This window comes from Oncorhynchus nerka, linkage group LG17 (genome assembly GCF_034236695.1).
Source record: "Oncorhynchus nerka isolate Pitt River linkage group LG17, Oner_Uvic_2.0, whole genome shotgun sequence".
Classification (NCBI taxonomy): domain Eukaryota; kingdom Metazoa; phylum Chordata; class Actinopteri; order Salmoniformes; family Salmonidae; genus Oncorhynchus; species Oncorhynchus nerka.
The window spans coordinates 38,197,544-38,211,098 of record NC_088412.1 but is presented as its reverse complement, the minus strand read 5'-3'; the positions used below and the strand labels follow the sequence as shown (position 1 = coordinate 38,211,098).

General features: G+C 47.9%; 1 protein-coding gene across 4 annotated transcripts in view; it reads right to left on the bottom strand.

Moving 5' to 3' along the window:
• The window catches only part of szt2 (SZT2 subunit of KICSTOR complex), a 110,822-nt gene that overhangs the window by 21,162 nt on the left and 76,105 nt on the right, over positions 1–13,555 (bottom strand). For 3 of the 4 annotated variants that reach the window (XM_029686539.2, XM_029686542.2, XM_029686541.2), the window contains 12 exons: positions 13,148–13,280; positions 12,879–13,006; positions 11,766–11,813; positions 9,778–9,899; positions 9,450–9,632; positions 6,589–6,856; positions 5,874–5,953; positions 2,754–2,882; positions 2,020–2,222; positions 1,370–1,463; positions 1,092–1,172; positions 751–825 (listed from right to left, as the gene is read on the bottom strand). In XM_029686539.2, coding sequence (XP_029542399.1) covers positions 751–825; positions 1,092–1,172; positions 1,370–1,463; positions 2,020–2,222; positions 2,754–2,882; positions 5,874–5,953; positions 6,589–6,856; positions 9,450–9,632; positions 9,778–9,899; positions 11,766–11,813; positions 12,879–13,006; positions 13,148–13,280 — 1,544 coding nt within the window. The remainder of the gene's footprint in view (positions 1–750; positions 826–1,091; positions 1,173–1,369; positions 1,464–2,019; positions 2,223–2,753; positions 2,883–5,873; positions 5,954–6,588; positions 6,857–9,449; positions 9,633–9,777; positions 9,900–11,765; positions 11,814–12,878; positions 13,007–13,147; positions 13,281–13,555) is intronic. The other variant, XM_029686540.2, reaches the window with a different exon arrangement.

Here is a 13,555-nt window from a genome sequence, read left to right as displayed (position 1 = left end):
GCATTCTCACAAGGCGCTGAAACCCCCTATTCTCAACCACCGGGGGCATATCCGCGGCTATAAACAAAAAAACGTCAAAAATATCGCTCTTATAATTGATTTGGCCCAGTCAGAATCAGCTGCCGAGGGCTGCTTGAATGCAGAGGGGAGAAGATGTTGTTTCTTTGCGTTTCCGTCTTGCTCTGGTATACCGGTGTGATGTCGGCATAAACGTGTCGACATATTTGAGGCGTTTGCAGATGCATAGCCTGTTCTCGTTGAGCGCGGCGACATACGGTTAACGTTTTAGCCACAACTCTCTGTCCATCGCCGTCGTGATCTACCCGGGAAGCCAAAATTTTGCCAAACTGAAGATTGAAACAGTGATGGAGGAGCGCCCCCCACCACTCGCCATCGTACAGAACCAGTTCCCGGTTGCCCCTCACAAAAAGACAGTATGAAATGCGCCAATTAAGATATATATTTTTTAAAGAGGCAGCCGTACAACACAGTGCAGGCATAGACTATAGGCCTCCTAATAAGTGTACCATTCGACCCCTAATAGCCAGGGGGGGGGAGGGGTATAAAGTCATGACGATGATTCCAGAGATGTGAAATCAAGCCGTTTACAAGATCTCATCTCGCACTCCCTCCCTCTCTATTCATCCCTCTTTACCCAGCCTCAGGCGGACCTAGAGTCTGGCTAATTTGGCCCTGGCTCTGTGGTCTAACTCACAGCACCAGTGATAAGAGACGCCGTTGCGATGTTACCTGAGAGTTGACGGTCTGTCCCATGGGGATGCGGGAACACTCCAGAGCATACTGCTTCACACAGAAGTAGCAACCCTGAGAGAAAGAGAGAGGGAGACCGAGAAAGACAAGACAATTATAGAGGGAGAGAGCGAAAGACAAGGGTGAGAAGGAGAGAGATTTTAAAGTGCATATTGTGTGGTGTGGTTACAATGACGGTTCTAAACTCATCTCCTGACACTGTGAGAAGGGAGGGGGGTGTAATATGGAGTGACAGAGAAAGGGCTAGAGGGAGAGAGAAAGAGAGGTGGAGGTTTAATATATAGAGAGGGGTGGAGGAGGTCTGTAGGCAGCAGTCTCACCTGGAAGGCCAGCTCCATCAGTACGATGCCCCCTGGGAGCGCCCTCTGGAGGTGGTACGCGGTGGTGCCTGATCCTGTGCTCTGCAGAGAAATACAACAGTATCTCAAGAGTTGATGAGGGTGATGATGGAGGGAATTTTGTATATGTGTGTGTGTGTGTGAGTGAGTGAGTGAGTGAGTGAGTGAGTGAGTGAGTGAGTGAGTATATCCCGGTATGCCTTTCAGTCACGAAAAGTGTGTGTGTGAATAGCCTCATCTCTTGCATCACCACTACTTACCTTTGGGCTGTCCTCACTCCTGGCCTTGTTATAGGAGAAGGACTGCCTCTCTGACGAGAGTGAGCTGAGCATGGCTGCCCGGGCCCTGGCGATGCTGCAGGGAGGAGCGGAGGGAGAGACAAGCAGGGTTAGGGGTGAGGCAGAGCTGGAGAGACCAACGAGAGAGAGAGAGTGTGTGTGTGTGTGCATTCTCCTTTAAGCAGGGGTCCCAGAGACTGGCAACACAAAAGAGTGAATCACCCAGTCCTGGGCCAGAGGATGACAGAGACCGAGAGAAGCAGAAACAGCATCTGCCCAGTGGCTGCTACAGTTATATCACATCTGTGGCCAGAGGGATGTGGCTATTGGGGCTAGGATGTGATCACAACACATCTGATGACTAATGGATGAATGAACACTGCTCACAGTTCGGCTCACTGTCACAGAGAGGATTGTGTTGAGGGAAACTCAGAGAAAGAGGACATTTGCCCTGAGTTTTATTGCGTTTTTATTGTGAGAGATCGGGTGAGTTAGATATCCAATGTATCCATTACACATGGTAAATAAACTTGAAACTTGAGCTAGTATGGTGCAGAAAGATTGTTTGATTATATATATATGTGTGTGTAGCGATTTGAGGACCACTGGGTTCCCACTGAGACAAGACGTACCTGCGTGCGGGGGACTGTGGCCGGACCTGGACCAGGATGAAGCCCATACTCTGAAGGTACTGGACATACTGCTGGAGGAAGGTGTTAGAGATGTCCTGCAGCCAGGGCTCCTCTCTCAGCCGGCTAGGCAGCATATCAGCTGAGTCCGTACTGTAGCTACGGTCCCTGCCAGACGCCGTGGAGTCACTGGAGCAGTGGCGCTTCTGAAGAGGGGGAGGAGAAGAGAGGGGAGAGGGGGAGGAGAAAAGAGGGGAGAGGGGGAGGAGAAAAGAGGGGGAGGGGGGGAGAGGGGGAGGAGAAGAGAGGGAAGAGGGGGAGGAGAAGAGAGGGAAGGAAGAGAGAAGAGAGGGAAGAGAGGGGAGGAGAAGAGAGGGAAGAGGGGGAGGAGAGGGGAGAGGAGAAGAGAGGGGGAGGAGGAGAGGGGGAGGAGAAGAGGGGGAGGAGAAGAGAGGGGAGGAGAAGAGAGGGAGAGGGGAGGAGAAGAGAGGGAAGAGGGGGAGCGGAGGGGCGAAAATAGAGGTTTCTGGTTGAAAGATTTCAGTGGTTTCTGGTTGAAAGATTGTTGGATGATTGCTGCTTGTTCCCTCCTGTTCTCAGAAATTCCCCAAGTTTGGGATGGTTTCCAAGATGTTATAACTAAAAGGGCATCTTTCAAAAGTAAGAAAGAAGTGAAAAACCACATGAGGAGTGTGTTGGAGTTAGGCCCCAAGGGAAAGCAGCCATGGTTGCTGTACCTTGACCTGTTGAGGTTGGACAATCTGCTCTTCTTGGATCTGCTTCCTGAACACGGGGTCAAAGAGCAGAGGGGTGGCGCAGTAGTGCACTAGCCTGGACGACTGCTTCAGAGTGTCCAAGTCCACCACCTGTGGAAAGTAAGGAAACATCTCTTTGTGGTCCTTCGAGTCGGATGTGAATTCTTCCTAGTATATATACCAAAAGCCCCAGAATGTTAATACACACACGACAGATCCTAAGTGGCGCAGCGGTCTGAGGCACTGCTTTGCAGTGCTAGGGGCGCCACTACAGATCCGGGTTCGATCACAACCGCCCGTCATCGGGAGGCGCACAATTGGCTCAGCGTCGTCCGGGTCAGGGGAGGGTAAGGCCCGGGGGGTAGTAGACAGTCATTGTAAATAAGAATGTGTTCTTATCTATTTTAATGATTTATTTGTATTTTTTACAATACACACACAGCCACCTACCCACCGTCACAACCACTGAGATCAACGGCCGGTTTTTCTAATGACACAATAAAAACAGTCTACTAAACGTTACGCCGACAATGTGGTTAGTGGGCCGTAGTACAGAGGAATCTGACTCGTTAAACGTTACGCCGACAATGCGGCTAGTGGGCGTAGTACAGAGGAATCTGACTCGTTAAACGTTACGCCGACAATGCGGCTAGTGGGCGTAGTACAGAGGAATCTGACTGGTTAAACGTTACGCCGACAATGCGGCTAGTGGGCGTAGTACAGAGGAATCTGACTGGTTAAACGTTACGCCGACAATGCGGCTAGTGGGCGTAGTACAGAGGAATCTGACTGGTTAAACGTTACGGCTCATCTTATTCAGTCATATATTTGTTGCCTTCTTATAAATCCCTCCCATTGACATGTCTATCATCTATCTTCCCAGTGCAGCCTGAAGATGGAGATGAAGATAGGACTGTGTGTGTGTGTGTGCGCGCGCAAGCTCCTCCATTGTCTTTAGTAAAAGTCCCTTCTGTCCTGCGTGTGTCCTGATGATGTCAGCAACGGGCCAAATAAACAGGGCCATTAACCCTGCCCCAAGGCATTCTGGGAGCTCTATCGTAGTCTGGCCTGAGCAGGTATCAGGAAGGAGACAGGAAGACAGTCGCACACACACACACACACACACACGTGTGTGTGATATAGGAGGGAAGGGGAGACAGACAGAAGACAACACCGTCTGTTGAGCTGATGTGATCTCCTCTCATATCTAATCCATCACGTCAGTGATAGAGTCGGGAATCCATGGGCGGGCCGGCAGGCAGATCTGAGGAGACCTAAAGGGCCAGTGAAGGGAGATGGGTCCCCCACTGTGGATGGACCAAGTCAGGCAGCCAGCCAGCCATCTGACTGGGCAGTAATGGATGAGCCTGCTCTGGTGAGAGGTAACTTACTGAGAGAAGGAGTAGGAGCACACACAGGGAACACAGACAATGTCATCACCAGGCACTAGCTCCCAGTGCAGCCTGAGAGACAAGAGTCTAATTGGGACGGACTACTGGTGGTGTTTGTGGTGTTACTGTTTATACTGTAGCCAACAGTTATTCACACTGTTGTTTTCATCCATCTTCCTTTCATGATGAAGGTAGCTGGGGGAAACACACGCACCACATTGCTTTTTTGTGAAATGAGTGTTTCAGAACCATGAACGAACCATGAACGAATGTCAACACACACTTGATTTTGTTTCCATTGATACGGTACGCTGCGCCGGTGTGTTCCAGAGATGTGCCGTCCGTGACGATGACGTAATGTTGGGTGACAATTAATTGTCACGCAAAATGACCACGGCATTGTCATAATTGTAATGAGTCTTCGAAAATTCCCTGCGATTTACCTAATGAATACAACTAAGCCTCTCTTCCTAGCCGTCCTGTTCTGCTCTTAAAACTTTACCCTATTCATGTCAAAAACGTAAGTCTATCTAATTGAATATAAAGCTAAATCCCCCCTTCACCTAAAATGTATTAAGACGATTATCACATATTTTTTTTGTTATTGTCCATAATTAAATTAAATAATTGTCGTGATTAAATGATTATTGCGCCAGCCCTTAGCCGCATGTCAAGATCTTGCAGTGCCTCTGATGAAAGCACTGGTGGGCTGGTGCTCGGGAGTCCCAGGACACCTACAATAATATGAAGTCTACTGTCCCACAATGCTTGCTAGAATATCAACTTAAGAGTTACCGTCTCTCGTTAAGAGCTGCTCAAATGCTCCAGCTTGCAAACTTTGTAAATGAGTTGGGGAAAATGGGGACTACTTCAAAATAATCTCGTATTTATTTATCCGTGCCAAAGTCCCAGAATACTAAAACATGGCAATAGTTAAATATACATCAATTAGCTACAGTGCATTAAAAAAAAGTTCAGACAACCATTTGCGCCCACATGCAAATGTGTGTAAATGTATTTGAGATGGAGAGCCGCTGTGTGCGTAACCTGCCTGCACCCGTGAACTCAACGCATTTGCAAGACACACTACATGACCGAGAGTATGAGGACATTTCCACTTCGCAATAACAGCACTTACAGTTGACCTGGGGCAGCTCTAGCAGGGCAGAAATTTAACAAGCTGACCTGTTGGAAACGTGGTATCGTATGACGGTGCCACACTGAAAGTCACTGAGCCCTTCAGTAAGACCATTCTACAGCCAATGTTTGTCTATGGAGATTGCATGGCTGTGTGCTCGATTGTATACACCAGTCAGCAACAGGTGTCGCTGAAGTAGCAGAATCCACTCATTTGAAGGGGTGTCCACATACTTTGGTATATATAGTGTAGATAGCGCCGATTGTCAGACAGAGAGGAGCTGATATTTCTGCTCAGCAGAGTCGTTTACGGTGCTGCGTGTGCGTGTTTGTGTCCATTGGCCTGTCATGGGGAGGGAAATGGCTAAAATGGAGGGTCCTGCGTGGCTCAGTTGGTAAAAGCATGGCGCTTGAGACGCCAGGGTTGTGTGTTCCGACTCCCACGAGACATGAGTAAGAAAAATGAATGAAAATGTACACCCTCACCGCTATAAGTAACTCTGGATAAGAGCGTCTGCTAAACGACTCAAGTGTCAAATGTGATGTAAAATGGTTGCGGTAGATCGGTACTTACAGAGATGGGCATGTTGGACTGAGCTGACCTCTGCTGCCAAGTTACAAACAGGTTCTCAATCTTCATCTGCTTCTCCATCTCTGTCAACGTGGAGATAAATCCACACAAAACACTCATTGGTCACACAGCCCCGCGGCGGGTCCAGAATGGCACCCTAAATCCCTTTAGTGCACTACCCATAGGGCTCTGGTCAAATGTAATGCACTATAAAGGGGAATAGGGTGCCATTACTATAGGCAATATGGCAGCCTTACAGTTCCCAGGGTCATGTAGCCATCCCTCAGAGCTAAAAGCCATCTGCCTGTCTCTGTTAGGGCCAAGAACTAACCATCGCCCTCTCCTCAATCAGCCTAGCTGTCTACTTCATCTTTGCTCCTGTCTGCCTGGCTGCTGGATGGACTGGTGTGGCTCACATTGTATCAAACAAACATAACTAGAGAATCCTGTACTCTCCCCCCCATTAAACCTTTTACAACACATTAACATCAGTTGTGTTATTAAAAAAAATGCTTTAAATATCCACTTCATTCTCAACCTAAGTAATATTGCATTAGTTAAACTGCAGGAAAGTAGATGGCACAGTATGTATTAGTTATATGGCGAAGGTGGGTGAGGAGCGGAGTGACCATATCTGACCATTAAATCTTAAATATAAACCTTACATTATCTTAGAACATATACAGTGTTTATACACATCATTGGGCCCATATCTGACCTCTCCTCTCTGCAGCCTTGACCTCTAGTAGCTGGGCCCCGTGCCGAGCCACCACGTCGGCCCCGTCCTGAGCGCTGGCCAGGGGGCGGCCCATCCCGATGTCCCGGAGGGCTTCGTCAAAGGGCACCAGTTCTGAGGGGAAGTGGAGGGGGGCCAGGGAGCGGACGGAGCTAGCCAGCTTGCCCTGGTCCTTGCTGGGTACGGGGGGCACTGGGCTCCTCAGCAGGGCATCAGCCTCCAAGGTTGGGTTCAGGAACGGGTTGGGCTCCTGGAGAGAAGAAGAAGATGAGTCAGAGCGAGAGAGATTGAGAGAGGAAGAGAGAGGAAGCAGGAGATGATGAGAGGGGGAGCAAGAGAGATAAAGGGGAGAGAGAAAGTAGATGATAGGAGGGAGCGAGAGAGATGAATCGAGAGAGGGAACAGAGAACGAGTCAAATAAGGAGGAGAATAGAGGGGGAGCGAGAGAGAGATGGAGAGAGATAAAGAAGAAGATGAAAGGCAGAATGAGAGCGATGGAGTGAGTGCGAGGGGGCGTAGAAGCTGTGAGGCGCTCTCCAAGTTATTGAGCAAGTAACTTTCTGGTATATGAACATGCCACGACAATGATTATGTTATTAAATACACATGAACGCGGTGCCTGAAACAAGCCTAAACCATGGGTTGTTATCAACAACAAAAAAATGCAACTCATATCTGACAAATCTGAATCCAAACTCCAAATTCCACTGTGTAAAAAACAAACTACCAGGACACAAGTTGTACACACACATTTTAGATGAACCTAAAAGGTAGAAACCTATCCCGTAAACATCAATGTACAGAGCAACTGTGGTAGGGCTGAAACCATGATCTAGTTGATATGCCTAACAGAACTAGGACAGAGCCCTTGACTCAAACTGTGGCAGGGATTGGTGAAACTCTAGAGATGGCACAGAGACTCATGGACAGCATGTCCTGACTGACACTGCACAGCTAATATGTCCGCTCCCCCCCCCCCCCGCTCAGGGGAACTTTTGCGCAAGTTAGCGCAACGGAGCAGCTTAACGGCTGCTGGGCAGGACCAAGGCAACGGACGAGGAAGAGGAGGGCCCAGACGCCCCAGGGTGGCAGAACCCTCTGTCCAGTGTCTGTCTTGTGCCCACAGGGCAAGGGGGGGGGGGGGGAATTGAACTGGGCACTGGTGCCCACTGTGCTCCTCATCAGGACAGTGACAGATGACAGTCTGCGGGGGCAAATTTTCCGTCGCTCTGATTCTGCCTTCTGTCAGCATTCGTTAGTGGAGAGGCGATTAAGAGTGAGGGCATCGAGGGAGAAACAGGAGAAAGTTTGGGAGATTTTCTTTTCCTTTTAATTTGACATTTTTGCACTCCAATCGGTTGTTGCGCGGTGGCAAAATGTTAGAAGGATGTTTAAATCACATGACCCCCCCCAAAAAGCATTGTAAAACAAAATGCAGTGTGTGTATCGTCTTATCTTCCCAGTAAAAATAAAAGTGGCAGAGAAAAACTGTTTCTATGACAGATTAAATACAGAATGTTATTTTTGCAAAATCATCTCAAAGCCCTAAAAATACGTCTCGCCTTTCTTCCTTCTCCTGTGTATCGGCACTCGTGCAGACTGCTCAGAAATGATAGGCATTCTTTGTTTTTGACCCCAGAGCTACGGAACTAAAAACACGGGGCTGTGAAGTCAGAGAGCTGAGTGATTCTCTTCACTGTGGTCCCAAATGGCATCCCATTCCCTACAGAGCACCGTGGGCCCTGGTCAAAAGCAGTGCACTAACAAGGGGAATAGGGTGAGAATTAGCACACAGCCATTCTCTCTGCTCCTCTCCTCGCGCATATCAAAAGGAGTGAGAGATACAAGGACGCTGACGGGAACGTTGACTGAAAAGGAGAAGCAAAAGAAGAGGAACAGGATGAATGAGGAAGGGAGGCCTCGGTGCCGACATGTCATACCAAGGTAGGGAGGAAGAGGGAGGGATGATCAGAGAGGGTGAAGAAAACTAGGTCATGTTGATGTTCCGTATTAAAAGACCAAGGAGAATCTACTGAGTACACCAAACGGGGCGTGTGCCAAAAGGCGCCCTATGTCGTGCTCTACTCTTGACCAGGGCCCAATAGGGCTCCGATCAAAACAAGCGCAATAGGAATATTAAAACTGCTGCCATTTAAAACTCAGATGGGAAAAGAGACGTGGGAGGGGATTTAGTGACAAGACCCCCTCCCAGCTTTCGCTAAGAAGAGAAGCAAGAAAGCAGAGGAGAGAGTGGGAAATCAAAGAAAGGCAATAGCAGGTAGCCTACCCACTAGAGGGAAAGAGGGCAGTGTGTCTGTGTGTGTGTGTATATATACACAGTACCTGCTAGTGTGAAAGGAATCTCAGTCCCCACCCGCAGGAGTTGACAGCTGTGTGTACCCCGCTGTACCACCAGACACTGCCGTTACACTAACCAACAGACTGATTCCACCTGACTGAAACCCCATTTAAACCACCAGGACATTGTTCCCAATCCTAACATTGCACCATCTGTATATTGTGTGTGGGCATATGTTTCATACTTATAGGCCACAGTTATGCTGCACGAAAGAGTGGTAGACCGTGACGAATTCAAGCAGATGGCTGTGCCGTGCGTTTACCTGATCAGGTCTTGGTGGGCAGGTGTGTCTGATTTAGATACGGTACCTCACTGATGGCGTTGGTGTGCGCGTGAGCGTTCGACTGTGGTTACTGGAAGTATGACGGCTCCGTGTGAGATTGGCAGTGTCGTAAGGCGACGGTCAGCGCCACTTCACCAGGTCAAATTCGTGGTACACGTAAATGTACCCGGCGAGTGAAGGTGATTCTGAGAAACGGTTTACCTGTTTGAGGTCTGCGTGGGCCGGTGTGTCTGAGAAGCAGTAGTGGTGGAAGAGGCCCATCTTCTGGTTGAGGAGACAGTGGACAACGTGGGACCTGGCATTCTGCCACTGGACGAGCCTGACCAGTCCCCGGTTCAGAGACACACCAAGGTCCACCGACCAGTTATAGGTGTACAGGGTCACCTGGAGAGGGAGAGGGCAGGAGATGGAGAGAGACATAGATCAACACTGAGATTGAGATCAACCCACGGGTGGAAATAAATGGGCCAAATTGTGTCATACATACCCCCACCCACCCACAACTCACTCCCCCACCTCCTCTCCTCACCTTCTTATCCAGGATGTGTATGAGGAGGAACCTCTGTCTTGGGGCCACGCCCCTCGAGGCCTGCCCTGGGCTGAAACAATCAGACTGCTCCAAGGCCTCGAAGCGCTGGAAGCCCTTATGAGCTGGACCAATAGGGAGAGAGAAGACAGTGAGAGTGGGACGCAGGGGACGGATGCAGACCAGGTTTGGGGTCAATGCCATTTATTTCAGTCAATACCGAAAGTAAACTGAAATTCCAATTCCATTTTGTCTTTATCGACAAGCAATGAGGCGCATTGGAATTGGAATTTTAGTTCCTGAATTGACTGAAATGTAATGGAATCGACCCCAACCTGACACAGCAGACAGAGGACAGACAGGAGAGAACCGGAGCTGAACCAGACTCTAGCGCAGTCTCCAAGATAAGGATGGTACGGTAGGATGGACTCAGGCCGACAATCAGTTTAACAAGGGGACCTTAATAATGTCACAGACTGAGAATCTTGCATCTCTTATGATCATCAAGTATATGATTACCATTAAGTATATTACCATCAAGTATATGACTAAACGGACAGAAAGTCACCCTATGGTGGGAAAGTGATTTCTGAACACGGTGCTATTAAGATGAAATAATAGACGGTTCTCATTACGTCCTATCAGACAGAGAATATCTCAGCAGGGTTTTGTAAGCCCCCCAACGACCAGTTGCATACAATTATTCACAGATCCATTCTTCGGGAGGCATGCAGGGGGCTACTCCACTGCTGCCTTTAGAGCAGGCAGAGAAGAAGGGGGAATTTTTTTTTTCCTTTCTAAGAAATTGACTATTATTTTGCCAGACGGCCAGAGAGTTAAGCTTGAAGATAAATTGTAGCCCTTTATGAGAGTAGAAATTGTGAGATTTGAGTTGACATTTGGAATTGAAATATAAAAGTTTGGAGGGAGACGAGACAGAAGAAACTGTGTGAACTCTTCATATTCCACAGGTATAAGGTCATCCGTATGAAGCCACGTAAGCAACATGATTATATAATGCACAGCTCACAACATGCATTCAGTGAAGCATTCAGTGCAAATCCTGTTTTTTTTGTGTTTTTTTTTGGGACACATTCTTTGAGGCTTAAATGGGTAAATAGAACCATTAATAATGTCTTAGAAAATTCTACATGAATTTAAAACATATACATAAAACAGAATATCCCAGAGCCAGCGTTGCTTGGTTGGGGCTGGCTGGGGGTGAACTTACGTGTGAACCTACTATGAGGAGGGGGCAGAGTGAGACTTACGTGTGAACATACTATGAGGAGGGGGGCAGAGTGAGACTTACGTGTGAACCTACTATGAGGAGGGGGCAGAGTGAGACTTACGTGTGAACCTACTATGAGGAGGGGGCAGAGTGAGACTTACGTGTGAACCTACTATGAGGAGGGGGCAGAGTGAGACTTACGTGTGAACCTACTATGAGGAGGGGGCAGAGTGAGACTTACGTGTGAACATACTATGAGGAGGGGGCAGAGTGAGACGTACGTGTGAACATACTATGAGGAGTGGGCAGAGTGAGACGTACGTGTGAACATACTATGAGGAGGGGGCAGAGTGAGACTTACGTGTGAACATACTATGAGGAGGGGGCAGAGTGAGACTTACGTGTGAACCTACTATGAGGAGGGGGCAGAGTGAGACTTACGTGTGAACCTACTATGAGGAGGGGGCAGAGTGAGACTTACGTGTGAACATACTATGAGGAGGGGGCAGAGTGAGACTTCCGTGTGAACATACTATGAGGAGGGGCAGAGTGAGACGTGAGACGTGTGAACATACTATGAGGAGTGGGCAGAGTGAGACGTACGTGTGAACATACTATGAGGAGGGGGCAGAGTGAGACTTACGTGTGAACATACTATGAGGAGGGGGCAGAGTGAGACTTACGTGTGAACATACTATGAGGAGGGGGCAGAGTGAGACTTACGTGTGAACCTACAATGAGGGGGCAGAGTGAGACTTACGTGTGAACCTACTAATCTCAGGGATGTTTTCATCATCTGAACTGTCTTCTGTGGGCAAACGGAGATGAGCACAAACAAACAGCATGATATTGGCAGGGTGCAGGCAGAGACAACAAGACAGTTCTACAGTAGCTACACAGAGATACTCCGCTAACACTACAGACAAACATGCTTGCAAAAGAAAGAAAGAAGAAATCACAGCAACAGCGGTGATTGTCAGAGAGGGACAGAGGAGAGAGACTAGAACCCAAAGCGCAGGAGCAGACATGTCGTGACAGGGTGATTGTCAGAGAGGGACAGAGGAGAGAGACTAGAACCCAAAGCACAGGAGCAGACATGTCGTGACAGGGTAAGCTTAGAAATAATGCCTTCGTGTACATCATGCACTTTAGTCTTCTACACCCATCTCCAGTTGATAATTAGTAATAGCTAATAGTAACATGCCATTGGAGTGTTGTTTTTGAAGTGAGAGAATCGATCTATCTATCTATCTAACATTTGATGCAATGAGTAATTTAGAAGTAAATTAGCAGCAAACTGTTCCAGGTTGGGTTAGGATAGAGTATTTGGGTTCGGGCCCAGTTCTGCTATGGAGTGCCTGCTTGCTGGGTGGCTGAGCATTGTAATAATATCTCTCAGTATATGCTGATGTAGTATTTCCCATTTTTTCATTTCTCAATTTGCTGCTGCCATAAAGTCAGTTAGTAAAGCATGGTTGACCACAGAATCCCAAAGTTACAGAGGAGAAAAAGGTACCACATCATTTTTTTTTTCTTCCAAAAAACTAAATAAGGAAATGAGGCATAATTTGAGGTATAAAATGATCATCAAATAGTACCAAAGGGCAGTGACTATGTTTAACTCCATGAATCTAAAAAGTCAATCAAATAAAGGGTCGAACAAACGGCACCCTTAGCAGAATTGCTAAGAGCCGGATGCATCCGATTTTCAGGGATACAGTTCATTCAACCGGACTTCCTTTTCCCCTGAAAACCGGATGCGGGACCTCTGCTCAGGCGTCTTTTTACACCTACTACATTAGCTTAAGCAAACAGTGAACAGTGACTACTTTCAAAAGCACATGGATAATAGAACTCTGGCTTATGCAGGTACCTTGCTCTGTGCTGCAATGCCATTGGTGGAAGTTCCGTCCAATGAGGATGAAGGTTCTAGAGGTGGTAGGCGGTTGGCTGAGGTGGTGGATCAAAGGCAGGGGAGCAAACATGTCTCCTTGGGGACAACTAGGGGACCAAACAAAAAACACATCCGTACAACACTTGCTTGAAAAAATGTGTTAAATGGTCCTAGAAAAGTGTATATAGATGCTTTCCTGATAATAATGTATACATATTTGTATGCGTGATCATTTCAAAATGACCCACCTTGTCCTCTCAAACACCTTGACTGCGGTGTCACTGGCCAGGGAGCTGACCAGATTGACAATCTCTGTAAGGATGGGCGGGAGCAGAAACTGGGAGGCAATCTCAGCTGTGCACTGCTGAATCGACGGGCATCCTGTTTACACCAGAAGAAAGAACGAGAGAAAAGGAGAAGAAATAAGAGAAAATGAGAGTTAACCTTCAAATTGAACGCCTCTCGCAGAAAATAGATAGGAGACAATGGTATCGTCCCAAATAGCACCATAGTCTCTGTATAGTGCACTACTTTGACCAGAGAGGTTATACAGAGGGAATAGAGTGCAATTTGGGATAAAAACCAATATTTTCTATAACCCCCCCCATCTTCTCCCTCCTCTACACTCCAGCAGAAATAAGGACAGGGGTAAGGGA